The sequence below is a fragment of the Dreissena polymorpha genome, chromosome 14 (assembly GCF_020536995.1).
Source record: "Dreissena polymorpha isolate Duluth1 chromosome 14, UMN_Dpol_1.0, whole genome shotgun sequence".
NCBI classification, from domain to species: Eukaryota; Metazoa; Mollusca; class Bivalvia; order Myida; family Dreissenidae; genus Dreissena; species Dreissena polymorpha.
In genome coordinates this window covers 63,206,799-63,224,422 of record NC_068368.1, presented here as the reverse complement: position 1 = coordinate 63,224,422, position 17,624 = coordinate 63,206,799, and the positions used below count along the sequence as shown (strand labels likewise).

At 38.0% G+C, this 17,624-nt stretch overlaps 1 protein-coding gene across 7 annotated transcripts in view; it reads left to right on the top strand.

Annotated features, from left to right (window-relative positions):
- Positions 1-17,624, top strand: part of LOC127857674 (diacylglycerol kinase theta-like) — a 92,918-nt gene that overhangs the window by 52,021 nt on the left and 23,273 nt on the right. For 6 of the 7 annotated variants that reach the window (XR_008038548.1, XR_008038550.1, XR_008038549.1 and 3 more), the window contains 8 exons: positions 390-487; positions 1,364-1,436; positions 3,359-3,509; positions 4,356-4,452; positions 5,024-5,137; positions 7,916-8,066; positions 12,929-13,086; positions 17,027-17,178. Coding sequence is in view for 4 of the 7 variants with exons in the window: in XM_052394265.1 (XP_052250225.1) it covers positions 390-487; positions 1,364-1,436; positions 3,359-3,509; positions 4,356-4,452; positions 5,024-5,137; positions 7,916-8,066; positions 12,929-13,086; positions 17,027-17,178 (994 nt within the window). In the remaining 3 variants the exon portion in view is untranslated. The remainder of the gene's footprint in view (positions 1-389; positions 488-1,363; positions 1,437-3,358; positions 3,510-4,355; positions 4,453-5,023; positions 5,138-7,915; positions 8,067-12,928; positions 13,087-17,026; positions 17,179-17,624) is intronic. The other variant, XM_052394263.1, reaches the window with a different exon arrangement.

Here is a 17,624-nt window from a genome sequence, read left to right as displayed (position 1 = left end):
AATGCTTACGGCTAGGATCATGAAACTTCATAGGAACATTGATCATGACTGGCAGATGACCCCTATCAATTTTCAGGTCACTAGGTCAAAGGTCAAGGTCACAGTGACAAAAACGGATTCACACAATGGCTGCCACTACACTCGCCAGCCCATATGGGGGGCATGCATGTTTTGCAAACAGCCCTTGTTTTTTTTTATTCTTCCTTTGAAAGTGTTCTTGTTTTGAATGTTATATGGTTTGTATGAAGAAAAATGTGTAGCTAAGAAAAATATTGCGAAGCAAAATGTTCTAATTTGTAGCCTTTTGCTAATGGACAAATGGCAGAGTATGCAGGCTTTATGCATGTGCAGAAAAATAATGTTCATCTATATTTTGTATCTTATTTCAGCCGAGATCATCCGTGTCTTTGATGGTAATGCGTCCATGAAAAGACGTCTTTACAGAACTATATCAGTTCCAAAAAATGCCCCAGCACAAGCCATTCTGGTAGGTATATGTTTGCCATGCTCTTGAAGGGAACTGGTCTAAATGCATGTGGGTGAGGTATCACAAGTTAGTGGGTGCATTTCGCACAGGGACTACATGTTCCATTTTATGGAATTTTATGTTTTAAGTAAGTCTCTTCTACAAATGAAAATCCAGTCTAGGCAGAAAATATCTGCCCTGATTTTGCGGAAAGCACAGGCTTATCTTTAATGGCACTTAACGCACATACAGTAAGCCCAGTTTTCCCAGAACAAGCCTCAAAAACAGGCCAAAAATTACCCAAGTCCAGCCACATACTGTACCGTAGTACTTGGTTATAAGGCGATTTTACTTTTAAATAGGATTCTGGCTTCAGCTTTAATGTTGTTGTATCTTTGTTTGACTTGATTTTATGACAGTGAAATATCTATATAAAAAGATGTTTGTTTTTATTAATAACCAGATGTCAATTCATGTTATGTATTCACAATTTTCCATTGAATTACACAATTTACCCACTTCTTCCTTCAAGCAATACCAAAACTTCCCCAAACCAGTTTCAACTTGAATCCCGTGACCATGTAAATCCTGATGTTTATGAAAACCCTGATGTTAATGTAAACCCTGATGTTAATGTAAACTCTGATGTTATGTAAACTCTGATGTTAATGTAAACCCTGATGTTATGTAAACTCTGATGTTAATGTAAACCTTGATGTTAATGTAAACCCTGATGTTAATGTAAACCCTGATGTTAATGTAAACCCTGATGTTATGTAAACTCTGATGTTAATGTAAACCCTGATGTTAATGTAAACCCTGATGTTAATGTAAACCCTGATGTTAATGTAAACTCTGATGTTATGTAAACCCTTATGTTTATGTTGTATATTGCAGGAGGCAGCTCTGAAAACATTCCACATCTCTGATGATCCTAAAAACTACTACGTGGCGGAGGCATCCGAGTTTGGTGAGTAGTTACCTCCCCTGATCAAAACCTGTGAGTCTGCTCTGAGAAATCTGGGCTTATTGCATGTGGGTAAAGTGTAATACCAGATTAGCCTGTGCAGTGTCCACAGTCTAATATGGTATGACACTTTTCGCTTCAAGTCTTTTTCTTTTGAAAGAAGTCCCTTCTTAGCGAAAATCCAGTTTAGACGAAAGTGTCTCCCTTGATTAGCCTTTGAAGAAATGTATTAAAGCCCATTTTCACAGAATGTGGCTTTTATCTTTCCCCCGATTCATGTGCTCTAGTTTATGTTTTGAGACATTTTCCCATTTTTATGCTGAGAAACTTTTTTTTTAAAGTAAAAGTTGAAAACATTATGTTGAATGCTGTATTGTTTGGTTGCTTAACGTCATTATTTCCATAATTAGTGTGCCTTTTTGTGTGAACAATATATAGGCTATATTTTGTTGGTGTTCACATGCAGGGTTTTATTCTTTAAAAGTAGTAACAGATGTCTGTCAAATATTTATAACCAGAAAGACAAAACATTTGGGGATAAACTGGAATCATCCTGTCAGTTTGTTTGTTGGTTGGTCTATCAGATTGCACATAATGTTTACTGTGTTTAAGTACAAAATGTTATTTTCGTGTATGTTATGATATTCTTTGGAGACATATGTGCTTTTGAACTAAGGCCCATTTTGGATACTTACATCTTTGTACATGTATAGTTTGTGTCGTGGAATTTTCTTGCAGTTTTCTGCATACCAACATTAAACTTAAACATGTTGTTTATGTAATTAAGAACTGCAAGCCACTATTTTATTGTTTGTTGCAATATTTTTGTGCTGAATTATATGCCTTGAGTTTATAGGACTTTATCGAAGTGCCTTGATTTTATAGGACTTTATCAAAGTGCCTTGATTTTATAGGACTTTATCGAAGTGCCTTGATTTTATAGGACTTTATCGAAGTGCCTTGATTTTTATAGGACTTGATCAAAGTATTGCATATGTAGAAGTGTAATACATTATGTTTAGTTTGTCACACTATTTGCTGTAGAGTGATGTGAAAGTACAAGTATGTGTGCTTAAGGTCATTATGCATTACAGCTGTGTTTGTTTATCTTTGTGTGATAAATAAAGGCCATATAATTTCAGCTATTTTGACATATTCAGATATACTTTGTGTGCGTTAAAGGTCATATCCTTCATTCTATTGCTTAGTTTTTGATAAAAAGTGCTTAAGGTCAAACATTTACAGCTCTAATTGTACATGCTTGTGTGTGACCTTTCTGACTCAAGGCCTAATCGTTCCATATATGTTTGCACATGCTTATGTGTTACCATTCTGACTCAAGGCCTTATCGTTCCAGCTATGTTTGTACATGCTTTGTGTGTGACCTTCTTTCCCAAGGCCTTATTGTTCCAGCTCTTCTTGTACATGCTTGAGTTTGACCATTCTGACTCAAGGCCTAATTGTTCCAGCTATGTTTGAACATTCTTGTGTGCGACTATTCTGACCCAAGGCCTTATTGTTCCAGCTATGTTTGTACATGCTTGTATGTGACCATTCTGACTCAAGGCCTTATCGTTCCAGATATGTGTGTACATGCTTGTGTTCGACCATTCTGACTCGAGACTATTGTTTGTTCCAGCTATGTTTGTACGTGCTTGTGTTTGACCATTCTGACTCAAGGCTTTATTGTTTGTTCCATCTATGTGTGTACATGCTTGTGTGTGACCATTCTGACCCAAGGCTTTATTGTTCCAGCTATGTATGTACATTCTTTTCTGTGACCATTCTGGTTCAAGGCCTTATCGTTCCATCTATGTTTGTACATGCTTGAGTTTGACAATTCTGACTCTAGGCTTTATTGTTTGTTCCATCTATGTTTGTATATGCTTGTGTGACCATTCTGACTCAAGGCCTTATCGTTCCAGCTATGTTTGTAGGTGAGCGGGAGTTGGATGAAAGCAAACCCATACGTGCCCAGTTGAAAACCCCTGACGGCAAGCGGCCATCAATATTCCTCAGATACAAGGAGAGTGATCCAGACAAAGGGCATATAAAAGTTTATCCGGGTTGCTTAAAGTGAGTATATGCTGATTTTGTATGCTTCCATTCAAAGTAGCGGGCCCACATTTTGCTTTCTACATAATCTTTAACAACAACTAGTGCAGTCATTTAAATTATATGGCTGATAACTGGGGACATAAGAGGGAATATAAAATGAACGATCAACGCTTTGTTTCTGGTATTTTAGACATTTCCAAACAATTTGAGAATATAAGTATGAAATTTAATGAGTTGTTTAAAATATGTTTGTGCATGAAATTAATTCAACACATTTAATAAAAATGAACACACTAGAGGCTTGAAATTGTAAAACAATACAAATTTAATGAAAAAACAGATTAAGCCATTCATGTTTATCCTTTTTTGAGTACATGGTTATTTATCTTTAGGGTCTATTGTTCTCTCCTGATTTCGCAACAAGTTTGTAACATACTTTGTTCATTATCTCAGTTTGGAAACAAAACAAAAGTTCAAGAGTCAACAAAAATAATGACAATGTCATGCGTAATTGTACACTTACCAAAACAAAAGATAACCAGTACTTTACCAACAAAAAACTACTATTATTTTCCTTACATGTCAGCATTTCGTTGACTACGATTATTACAGACTAAGCTTCTGTTTAGCCCGTGCAGTATTCACAGGCTAATCAGGGACAACACACTGGTAAAAATTGTTTTTTTCTTAAAAGAGACTTCATTTAAACACAAAATTCCATTTAAGTGGAAAGCATTGTCCCTGATTATCTTGTGTGGACTTCACAGGCTATTCTGGAATGACACTACACAAATGCATTTAGCCCCATTTTCCCAGAACAAGCTTCAATTAATGTTATTGGTAATCATTTTGTGTGGTTTGTAGAGTTTCCTCTGGTCACAAGAACATCACCGTGACCAGTGAATCCACAACAGAGGACATCATACGAACAGCCTTGAAGAAGTTTGGAATTGATGTTCATGTAAGCCATTCTTTCAATGGAGTACACTTAACCACTTTACCACTCAGACACTCACTTTAATTTGTTATTTGTCACTGAGAAAATAACAATAAAATTAAGACCTTCCTTACAAGATTTTATTTGTAAAGCCTTCTTTTCCAATCATTAGTTATTGATGAGCAGGAAACAGCATCAAACCTGAACAGCCTGCAGAAGCTAATTTGGGAAGACACTGAACGCATTTACCCATCAAACCTGAACAGCCAGCAAAAGCTAAATTGGGAAGACACTGAACGCATTTACCCAGAGGGCTACTCATTTCTGTTCTACTTGCATGTGAACCCTTTACCATAAGATACGTAGTTTTACGCATTTGTAGTCCCACAGATAGTTTGATGTTATTTAAAACCTTTCTTACTAGATCCAACTTTTAAAGGTTTCAGTTCCAACACTTAGATACTGATTAGTAGCAAACAGCACAAAACCTGAACAGACTGCGAGCTACTTGCAGGCTGTTCTGGTTTTGTGCTGTTTGCACATAACCATTTTCACCTTTGAGTAGGAAAGGGTTAAGTTGTTGTGCTGTTTGCAGGACTCTGATCCCAGTCGGTACCGGTTGATAGAAGTCCTCCTGGATAAGGGGGTATCTGAGAGGACGCTGGCACACAATGACAAGCCGTGGGAACTCATCAAAAACTGCAGAAAGGTAATGGGCTTGTTAAAGCTTATGTATCCAATATCCAATGTATCCTTTGTATGTAAGCCTAGGTATTTTTGTGCTCCCCGAAAATTTTCAGGGGCATATAGTTGCCAGTTTGTCCTTACTTCCTTACTTCTGTCACACTTTTGTTACAGTTTCTCATGGCACCTTCAATACTTTACTGATCTCTTTGATATTTGGCATGTAGGTACCTTGCATGGACCTCTACCTACTGATGAGGTTTGAGGTCACTGGAGTCAAGGTCAAGGTCACTGAGGCTAATAATAGATTTATTCCATCACACTTTTGATACAGTTTCTCATACCACCTTCAATACTTTACCGATCTCTTTCATATTTGGCATGTAGGTACCTTGCATGGACCTCTACCTTTTGATGAGGTTTGAGGTCACTGGGGTCAAAGTCACAGAGGCTCATAAAAGATTTTTCCGTCCCACTTTTGTTACAGTTTCTCATAGCACCTTCAATACTTTACAGATCTCTTTCATATTTGGCATGTAGGTACCTTTTATGGACCTCTACTTTTTGATGAGGTTTTAGGTCACTGGGGTCAAGGTCACCAAGGCTAATAATAGATTTTTCTGTCACACTTTTGTTACAGTTTCTCATAGCACCTTCAATACTTTACCAATCTCTTTCATGTTTTGCATGTAGGTACCTTGCATGGACCTCTACCTTTTGATGAGGTTTGAGGTCACTGGGATCAAGGTCACTGAGGCCTATAATAGATTTTTCCGTCATGCTTTTGTTACAGTTTCTCATAGCACCTTCAATACTTTACCGATCTCTTTCATATTTGGCATGTAGGTACCTTGCATGGACCTCTACTATTTGATGAGGTCACTGGGGTCAAGGTCACCGAGGCTGATAATAGATTGTCTGTAATGCTTTTGTTACTTTACCGATCTCTTACATATTTGCCATGTAGATACCTTCCATGGACCTCAACCTTTTGATGAGGTTTGAGGTCACTGGGCTCAAGGTCACAGAGGCTATTTATAGATTTTCTGTCAAGCTTTTTTTACAGTTTCTCATAGCACCTTCAATACTTTACCGATCTCTTTCATATTTGGCATGTAGGTACCTTGCATGGGCTTCTACCTTTTGATGACGTTTGAGGTCACTGGGGTCAAGGTCATCGAGGCTAATAAAATATTTTTTTAGGTGGTTATTAACACATAGATTGACAAAGCGCATCATCGGGGAGCATCCATCAGTTTCACTGATATTCTTGTTTAAGCCTTATTGATAAACTAAGCAGTTTAAGCAAAATTAGGGAATAAAGAATTTGACCTTTAAAGTAAAACATCATTTTAAGGATTGTCATTCTTTAGCGAGAGGTATATCTGACCTATTTTATGGAATAAAACTTACTTGAAAGTATTTTAACCCTATATTAAGATCTTTTTAAGCTCATCTAAGTGCACATATTTTAAACAGCATTGTACACATTGCAGAAGTCACATTTTTGGTCATTGCACCAACATGAAACTTGCTCGGAATATTTGTTTTAAAGATATCTCTGTTGAGTTTTAAAATGGTTGCGTTCTATTGAAGCCACTGTTCTTGTTAACACTCTGTGAGTCAAAATTTTCAGCTTTTATGACATTATTCGTTAAAATGAAGTCTCTTCTTAGCAAAAATCCAATTTAGGCGGAAAGTGTCGTCCCTGATTAGCCTGTGCGGACTGCACAGGCTAATCTGGGACAACACTTTACGCACATGCATTATGCCCAGTTTTCTCAGAACACGACTTAAATGATGCTTGCTTGGAACAGAGTTTGCACATTTATCATCCTTGGATCCTGCGATAACTTTTAAAGTTTGCAATATTTTTTCATGAAACTTGAACATGGATAGATGTCAATATGGACATTATGCACGTCATTTCATTTCGTTCCTACGTCAAAAATTCTGGTTGCTGTGGCTACAAATAGACTAGAAATACTGCTGAAATGGTGGTTTTCTGGATCCTGCGATAACTTTTAAAGTTCTTAATATTTTTTCATGAAACTTGAAACATTGTCAGATGGCAATATGGACATTATGCACATTATTTCATTTTATTCCTGCGTCAAAAATTCTGGTTGCTATGGCAACAAATATATATAAAAAAATAATCTGAAAATGGTGGAATTTCTGACATGGTGGAGCCGGTAGGGGACTTATATTGCTTGACAATAGTCTTGTTGAAACTTTGTCTTAAACATTTGTTCTCATTATTTCTCCACCGAGTGAGCTATTATTCCACCAAATGAAAAACTTGGCTTCCACCTAGAAGGGGAAGTTTTCCTGATCTGGCTATGGTAAAACAATTTGAACACTCTAGAAATCACATTTGTGACCCACTCATTGTGCAACTTGCTTAGAATACTTGTTGTTGTTTGTTAAAAACACGGCTGCCAGGTATTGAGACAGTTTCATTGTTTTATTTTAAGGTTTCAATCATTTACATTTTGTCCCAGAACATCTTATAGGACTGTGATCTTGGCCTTTGTTGTAAAATTTGTCAGTGTCCCCATCAAGAGTGATTGCCTCCCATAAACAGTGCACTGATAAATATTGATTCGGGTTTTTTAACTGTTAAAGTTTCAAGGAAAGTTGTAAGAATTTGAGCTTGCTTGTAAAAAGTGACAACTTGTATCAGTGCACTTGCTTGTTTCCATTGCAAGAGTCATGTCACACAAAATGTAATGTGCCTGTTTTCCATCCAGAAGTCATTAGTAACATTTCAGGTATAATGTAATGTTTGTATCTCATGCAGGAGTCGTTACGTCAGAACCAGATGACGCGCTACTACCTGCAGCAGAGGGAGGACCCACACGGCCCCAGTATATCCCTGTTTGTGGGAAACCTCCCCACGGGCCTGTCACAACGACAATACGAAAAAATACTTCTTGACATTGTCGGCAAACGTAAGTGATACTATTATATGTGTGTAAAAGATACTGCTTGACATTGTTGGCAAACGTAAGTGATACTATTATATGTGTGTAAAAGATACTGCTTGACATTGTTGGCAAACGTATGTGATACTGTTATATGTGTGTAAAAGATACTGCTTGACATTGTTGGCAAACATAAGTGATGCTGTTATATGTGTGTAAAAAATACTGCTTGATATTGTTGGCAAACGTAAGTGATACTGTTATAAGTGTGTAAAAGATACTGCTTGACATTGTTGGCAAACGTAAGTGACACTGTTATATGTGTGTAAAAAATACTGCTTGACATTGTTGGAAAACTTAAGTGATGCTGTTATATGTGTGTAAAAAATACTGCTTTACATTGTCGGAAAACGTAAGTGATACTGTTATATGTGTGTAAAAAATAATGCTTGACATTGTTGGAAAACTTAAGTGATGCTGTTATATGTGTGTACAGTGATATGCACTTGAAATGTAAATTCTACTGTTATTTATATAAAGTGCTAAGCAGTAACTCAACATGTTAATTCTGCTGTTATATATAAAGTGGTAAGCAGTAACCCAACACGTAAGCTATACTATTATAAATAAATGGTTACTGGACATGTAAATTCTAATGTTATACATAAAGTGGTTAGCAGTAACCTGAAGTGTAATGATGTATTGTACTAGTCTCAATTGAGGAACACTGTAAATAATTATGTACGTTATAACGTGTTAATGAATCATTTAAATCATTAACTGTGTATGTTTTGTGCAGTCTGCCTAAATAACAGTGAGGACTGATGATCAACATTAATTACTTTTTATTCAAAATCTTGAATTTTTGCAAAGCTTTTTATGCCCCCCCCCCCTCCCCCCCCCCCTCTTTGAAGAAAGCAGCATATAGCATTCAAGTTATCTATGCGTCTCCATTTCTGGGTCTTTTTGTCCAAATGTTCCCATGCCATCCATATGTTTGCCATATATTTTCGGATAAAAACCGAGGTATTGTCAAAGCCAGCTTGTAGTCTGCCGTCCGCCATCCGCATTGTGCTAAAATCTTAACATTTGGCTCTTAAATCAAAGTGGTTCCACCTACAACTTTGAAACTTCATATGTAGATGCACCTTGATGAGTTTTACACGCTACACCCATTTGTGGGTCACTAGGTCAAAGGTCAAGGTCACTGTGACCTTAACAAATAATTCTGACAAGCATTCATTCATTCAAAACTTCACCTGAATCAGAGCGTTGGCACCCCTTATGCTGTGCTCTTGTTAAATATCTTGTTGCAAATGTAAACCCTTGTAAGACAAGATGTGGCCTGTAATACACGTCTCCCAACCTTAAGTTCAAAGTCACACAATTTTAGGTGAAAGGTCTAATATGGCCATGCAGAAGATTAACAATTCCAGGCTCTACCATTTTGCCATTTATTGATGAATTTTTTAATAATTGTGCACAAAATTAAAGCAGAATAACACATCACGTGTTGTGTGTCCCTTCCCTTAAAGATTAAAGTTACACTTTGAGGTCAAAGTTCAAATTTAGCCTTAAACTGCTTTTAATTATCTTTCAAAATTATGAAGGAAAGGCTGTGATTGACTGATGGCCCTCAAAGAACCGCCTTCAGACCTTCATGCTTGTCTTTGGTGTAAACACAATTATGTTTATATATATCTATATTTTGAATACAAGTCTGCAGTGAAGGGTTCCCTATGATATTATTTACTACGAGTACGGTGTCCTAGTACTGCTCTGTTATTCTCGGAACAAAATGGTTCGTTTTGATGTGATGTACTACAAGTATCGTGCCTAGTTTTTTCAAAGAACAAAAATGGGTTTCCTTTGATGTGATATACTACAATTAGGTGCCTAATTTTTAGCTCACCTGATTGCTCAGGTGAGCTTTTGTGACCGGTCTTTGTCCATCGTCTGTCCGTCCACATTTGTTAGTAAACACTCTAGAGGCCACATTTATTGTCCAATCTTCAGGGCTCGACATTAACGTGGTCCGTTGACCCGGGGTCAGTAAAAAATAGGGAGGACCAGTAAAACTAGATATTTGATTGATCCGTCGGACCAGTTAAAAATCCTGGCCAGCTCATTGTGAAATAATGGTGGAAAGCCGTTTTCATCAATAAAACAACTTTATATGTTCATAATAAACCGATAATTTCATCATTATTTAATGGGCTGACTCGAGGCTGGGGTAAAATAGCAACATATTGGATAATTCAATTTTTCTAGATGCCCAGATGACAAAAACCTGTTGTCGCATCAAAAAATCGATTTGCGATCCGCAAATGTCTCCCAAAATGTCTCCAGACTTCGCTGTAATTGAAACACAAATTAACATAAAATTCTAATTGTTTGGATCGAGAAATGAAAAAAATGGTATTTATTATTTTGAAAAAGCAGCAATAATCAGCATTTTATCGATCTTAATACCATCAGAATATACTTTGTTTACCGTAAGAATTTATACTGGAGGGTGCCAAATAATGTTTTGATATTGCAAGAGAGTAAACATGCGTATTTTCAAGATTACAAGTTTTCGCGATGTGGAATTTCATTCCGGGGTGGTTGAACCAAAAAAAACCTAAAACTAATGAAGAGAAGCTTGAAGTACAGCAAAAATATGAAAGGGATATTGAGATAGTTTAGTAGATAGTGTAGTTTTCTTTTTATAAATGCACAAGAAATTGTGGATAGTCCGTAAAGTAAGTTGAAATTTAGGTAAGATAACAGAGAAATTGTCGGACTGCTTGAAATCTTGGAGGAGTAATTTCTGAAAGCTGGTGGTCCTTTGGGTCAGTAGGTAAAACAAGTTAGTGTCAAGCCCTGATCTTCATGAAACTTGGTCAGAAGCTTTGTCCCAATGAAATCTTAGTCGAGTTCGAAACTGGGTCGTGCCGGGTAAAAACTAGGTAAAAAAAAAATAAAAACCTTGTAAACACTGTAGAAGTCACATTTCATGCCCAATCTTCATGTAACTTTGTCAAAATGTTTGTCTTAATGATATGTTGCAGGGGTGTCAAAGTTCAGGATTATTCCTGAATTCAGGATTTAGGCCCTCAAAAACTGCTTTTGATGTTAATATAAATTACAGGATTTTTGTTCTGGTATTTTAAGATTTTTTTCACAAAATGTCATTTTAAACATAAATTATTTAATTTGACATATTGTTAACACAGTTAACATAATTAAATGAATTATTAACCCTCTTTTGGCACTGGCACCCCACATGCTAGGCTTATTTTCAGGATTTTAGATTTTGGCCAATTGACACCCCTGATGTTGGTTGAGTTCAAAAGTGGTTCTGGTCCGTTGAAAAACATTGCCGCTAGCGGGCGGGGCAGTTTTCCTTCTTTGGCTTTAGAGAAACCTTGTTAACACTCAAGAAGTCACATTTTTGGCCCAATTTTCATGAAATTTGGTCAGAACATTTGTTTCTTTGATATGAGAGTTGAGTTTGAAAATGGTTCCGGTCGGTTGAATAACATGGCTGCTAGGGGGGGGGGGGGGCAGTTTTCCTTATTTGGCTTTAGAGAAACCTTGTAAACACTCTAGAAGTCACATTTTTTGCCCAATCATCATGAAAGTTGGTCACAACATTGGTTTTATTGATATCTCGGACGAGTTCGAAAATGGTCCAGATCTGTGAAAAAACATGGCCGCCAGTGGGTGGGTCATTTTTCTCTATATGTATGTAGTGAAAACATGAACACTCTAGAAGCCACATTTTTGGCCCAATTTTCATGAAATTTGGTCAGAAATTTGTTTCCTTGATATGAGAGTTGAGTTTGAAAATGGTTCCAGTCAATTGAATAACATGGCTGCCTGAGGGGGGGGGGGGGGGGGACAGTTTTCCTTATTTGGCTATAGAGAAACCTTGTAAACACTCTAGAAATCACAATTTTTGCCCAATCATCATGAAAGTTGGTCAAAACATTGGTTTTATTGATATCTCACAAGAGTTCCAAAATGGTCCAGATCAGTGAAAAAACATGGCTGCTAGTGGGCAGGGCATTTTTCTCTATATGTACACATGTATATAGTGAAAACATGTGAACACTCTAGAAGTCACATTTTTGGCCCAATTTTCATGAAATTTGGTCAGAACATTTGTTTCCTTGATATGAGAGTTGAGTTTGAAAATGGTTCCGGTCAGTTGAATAATATGGCTGCCTGGGGGGGGGGGCAGTTTTCTATAGTAAAAAAAGCTTGTAAACACTCTAGAAGTCACATTTTTTGCCCAATCACCATGAAACTTGGTGAAAAGATTGGTTTTATATATATATCACATAATTAATGCCATTATTATTGCCCTTAGATTGTCCAAATTTTCATTATATTATACAAAATCCTTGTAAACACTCTTGAGGTCACAATTTTGTTTCAGATTTTATGAATCTTGGTCATAATATTTATTTTTTAAAGCAAAGTTTGATGTTTGGTAAGGGGGGTCAACTCAAAATATAGGTCACCAGGTCAAATCTTACAAAAGCAAAATCACTTCATATGCCAGAATTTTGGTTCAATAATGATGAAACTTGACAAGTTTGACCTTTGGTAAAGATTAAATGAACCGACTCCTCTCAGGTGAGCTAACTAGGGCCATCTTGGCCCTCTTGTATCAAAGAATAAAATGGGTTTGCTTTGATGTGATATACTAATGTATTTCAGAGAACAAATGGGTTTAACTTAATGTTATACACTACATGAAGAGTGTCCTAGTTCTGATATGTATTTTTTCAGAGAACAAATGGGTTTGCTTTGATATGATATGATATACTATGAGTTCTGTATTTCAGAGAAAAAATCGGTTCGCTTTGAGATGATATACTATGAGTACTGTATTTCAGAGAACAAATGGGTTCGCTTTGATGTGATATACTATGAGTACGGTGCCCTGGTTCTGGACTTCTCCTCTGCGGACAAGGCCACCAGAGTGTTCAACATTTTAAAGGATGCTGTTTTCGATGATAAACAACTACTTGTTCTGTTACTACCCAATATACAAGTAAGTTGCTATGAGGTAATGAGCCGTGATCTGGGAAAACTGGGCTTAATGCATTTGCTTAAAGTGTCATCCCAGATTTGCCTGTGCAGTCAGCCTAGGCTTATCAGTGATGACACTTTCTGCTTTTATGGCTTATTTCATTTAAAGTACATCTCTTCTTTACAAGATCCAGTTTAGGCTGAAAGTGTTGTCCCTGATTTGTCCTGTGCCTTGCGGACGAATGGATTAAGCCCAGTTTTCCCAGAGCAAGGCTTGTTTGCTTTGCATTGACCATTCCAGGGTCTCTTAAATTCTCCTTATAAAATAATGAACCCCACAATATTGTAGCAATATATATATATATATATTTAGCAAATTGACAATGCCATTTAGTTTGTTTTCAGCTACACATGATCCCTGAAACACTAATTAATGTTCATACAAAACATGCTTCCCAGAAGACCTTCTACAGTACAGCCAAAGCGGAACAAACGTTTTTCGCGATTCGCGGCGGTTAGGTGAAACGAGTCGATGCCGCGTCAGTCGTTGAAGCCGCGTCAGTATGCGGCGGCAAGTCGCATTTCGCCGCGATACTTCGCATCTGTCCGCCGAGGCATACCACGATCCGCGACATGATGCCGAGTCGATGCGCATAATGAAATAAAAAATCTTTTTAAAATTATTAGTTACATGTAGTTAACAAATTTTGAAAGAACAATTATAATAATAATTAAAGTCATAATAAATTTATTGTGCGCGGATTGTACGTATTAGCATATACATGTAAGCATAGTTAATGTGTCTGGCCAATTAAGTTTGTTTCCCGCCCGTAGTGTATGTATTTCACACACAAACAAGTTCACGTAATTATGTTTTCATACATACAAGTGGTCAAGGCTACAGCATATGGTGGATTTATAAATCAATTGCATGTTGATTTTGTTATTATATTTAAGCTGAGAAATTTAGCAGTTTAAAGCCACATCAATAATCAAGACGGTGACGACGTATTTGTTGTTTTGTTAATTATCAGCTTATTATAACTATTGTTTGAATATGCGTATATAAACATGTTTTATTTTGTTCATATTATACAGTTAATATCGCTACTAATTACCCTATAATCCCTTATATTCCAGTTTTAAAGCAAATGCTGGTAAATATTTACGACACACAACAATTCACGATAATTCCTTAAGTATCAAATACATTTTGGCATTTGTTACTATTCATAGAGATAATGAAATAACGTCTAATGGGGGCGTTTTTTTTTTCCACTGAACATGCGATTTCATGTATTTATACATCACAAAATACACCCAAACTTTCCAAATGACGTTCTACATGTCTGCATAATTTTCGCGCGCTTTTTATGAAACAAAGGACATTTTAGCACTGTTTATTTGACGCTAGAATTTGCCAAAGGTCGCGTTAGCATTAAAATTAGGAAGTGTGTTTCTGATTACAAATTTAATAATGATAATCGAACGAAACATTAACAGTTGAGCGTAATTAATTCTACGCTACACATACATGTATGTACATGTAGGTGGATATCTTTTCACTCGATCCCCCGTGTACGTACTGTATGCGGTGGATTTACTCCGCGAAAGTACGCGAGGTAAATACAGACTCGGCGTCGTTGCGCGGATCGATGCAGAGTGCTAGGGCGATGCGCCGCGTGAACACACAATTCGGCCGCCGCGTACTAATAATCTGGCCGTGGCGTAGCCGCGGATTATGTTTGTGCCGCGTTGGCTGTACTGTAACTTGCACTATTCAGCTTCAGTAATTGAAATAAACAGTTGGGCATAACAACCCAGAGGTCTCAGCTTGAGTGCCTGAAAATGTTGCAAGTCTGCCTTTATACATATTAGCTGTTTCTTGCAAAAATAGGTCTTATGCCATATGCGGCCATTGTATCTCCAGACAAGAATCTGCACAGCCAGTCAAGAGGTACCCTGTCTGCTAATGAGATCACAAAACATGACGTGACTTCATAGCAGACAGTGTTGCTCCTGACCAGACATGACTTCATAGCAGACAGTGTTGCTCCTGACCAGACATGACTTCATAGCAGACAGTGTTGCTCCTGACCAGACGTGACTTCATAGCAGACAGTGTTGCTCCTGACCAGACGTGACTTCATAGCAGACAGTGTTGCTCCTGACCAGACGTGACTTCATAGCAGACAGTGTTGCTCCTGACCAGACGTGACTTCATAGCAGACAGTGTTGCTCCTGACCAGACGTGACTTCATAGCAGACAGTGTTGCTCCTGACCAGACGTGACTTCATAGCAGACAGTGTTGCTCCTGACCAGACGTGACTTCATAGCAGAGCAGACAGTGTTGCTCCTGACCAGACGTGACTTCATAGCAGACAGTGTTGCTCCTGACCAGACGTGACTTCATAGCAGACAGTGTTGCTCCTGACCAGACGTGACTTCATAGCAGACAGTGTTGCTCCTGACCAGACGTGACTTCATAGCAGACAGTGTTGCTCCTGACCAGACGTGACTTCATAGCAGACAGTGTTGCTCCTGACCAGACGTGACTTCATAGCAGACAGTGTTGCTCCTGACCAGACGTGACTTCATAGCAGACAGTGTTGCTCCTGACCAGACGTGACTTCATAGCAGACAGTGTTGCTCCTGACCAGACGTGACTTCATAGCAGACAGTGTTGCTCCTGACCAGACGTGACTTCATAGCAGACAGTGTTGCTCCTGACCAGACGTGACTTCATAGCAGACAGTGTTGCTCCTGACCAGACGTGACTTCATAGCAGACAGTGTTGCTCCTGACCAGACGTGACTTCATAGCAGACAGTGTTGCTCCTGACTAGACTGTGCAATGGCCTAAGCTTTTTTAGAGTTTCGCTAGGTCCATACAGCATAAGACCCATTTTTCATGACGCGGATCACATGAGAATCTAAGAAAACGGGATGCATAATTTATCAGTGCTGAGCAGATGGGCTTTCAATCTCCATGAAGGGTTGATGTGGCGTAGTAAATATGGTTTCCATCTAGTGACTGAAAAGTCTCTGGCTTGATTCCACTGTGGGAGCATTCTTTAGATCTCTGTCAAAGACACCAAGTACTTGTTCTATCCAGGAAACAGACTCTAGAGGGTTTCAATAAGCCTTAGAGTTTTTATGCAATCGAGCTAAAATAAATAGGTTTAAACTTTGGCATATAGCTGTTGAACTGTCCGTCTGTCCGTCCAAAAACTTTAACATAGGCCATAACTTGTGCAGTATTGAAGATAGCAACTTGATATTTGGCATGCATGTGTATCTCATGAAGCTGCACATTCTGAGTGGTGAAAGATCAAGGTCATCCTTCAAGGTCATATTTGTAAAATACAATCCAAGGGAAGTAATAAGCTTTTAAAGGGAGATAATTTCTAAAGCTGCCAAATGATATATTGAAATTTTATTTCAAAGCAGCACAATAATGGGCATTGTGTTTCTGACAAACACATCTCTTGTTGTGTTCTTAATGTTCAGCCTCAAATGATTCAATTGTTAAAGATGTCATTTCTGCCCCTAAGATACTTATCAGCAGATAACAGCATAAAACCTGAACCTCGCAGGCTGTTCTGGTTGTATTCTGGTTGCATAAAGCCATTTGCACATTGCCTCTGAGTGGAAAGGAATAAGTGTGACTTCAAATGAGTCACGTTCTGAGAAAACTGGGTAAAATGCTTGTGCGTAAAGTGTCGTCCCAAATTAGCCTGTGCACTCCGCACAGGCTAATCAGGGATGATACTTTCCGCTTTTATGACAGTTTTTGTTTAAATGAAGTCTCTTCATAGCAAAAATCCAATTTAGGCGGAAAGTGTCGTCCTTGATTAGCCTGTGCGGACTGCACATGCTAATCTGGGATGACACTTTGCGCACATGCATTATGCCCAGTTTTCTCAGAACACGACTCAAATCTTGTTTTGTGTGTGTTTCAGCCTCACATGATCCCTGAGAACACCAACCCTCTGCTGGTGTTTGTGAACGTGAAGAGTGGGGGGTGCCAGGGCCTCAACCTGATCACCTCCTTCAGAAAACTCCTTAACCCACACCAAGTCTTCAATCTTGAGAATGGTGGACCATTACCAGGGTATGCGCCTTTAACTCTTTCAGTGCTGGAACCAAATTTTGAAGGCCTCTCAAATGTGGCGTCTCATCTGGATCCAAACTATTTGCTTCTCTGATAGTATTCTTTGAAATAAATGGAAGAAAATGCTAATTTTAGAAATTCAGCAGACAACATTTTAGCAGACGACAAATTTCCCAGCATGCAATGGGTAAATGCAGTTGATAATTTATGTCATTCCTTCTTGTGTCTGTTTTGAGTTCGTTCTTGAGAATGGCGGACCATTACCAGGGTATGTGCCTTTAATACAGTTGATAATTTATGACATTCAGTCTTGTGTCTGTTAAGAGTTCAATCTTGAGAATGGTGGACCATTACCAGGGTATGTGCCTTTAATACAGTTGATAATTTATGACATTCAGTCTTGTGTCTGTTAAGAGTTCAATCTTGAGAATGGTGGACCATTACCA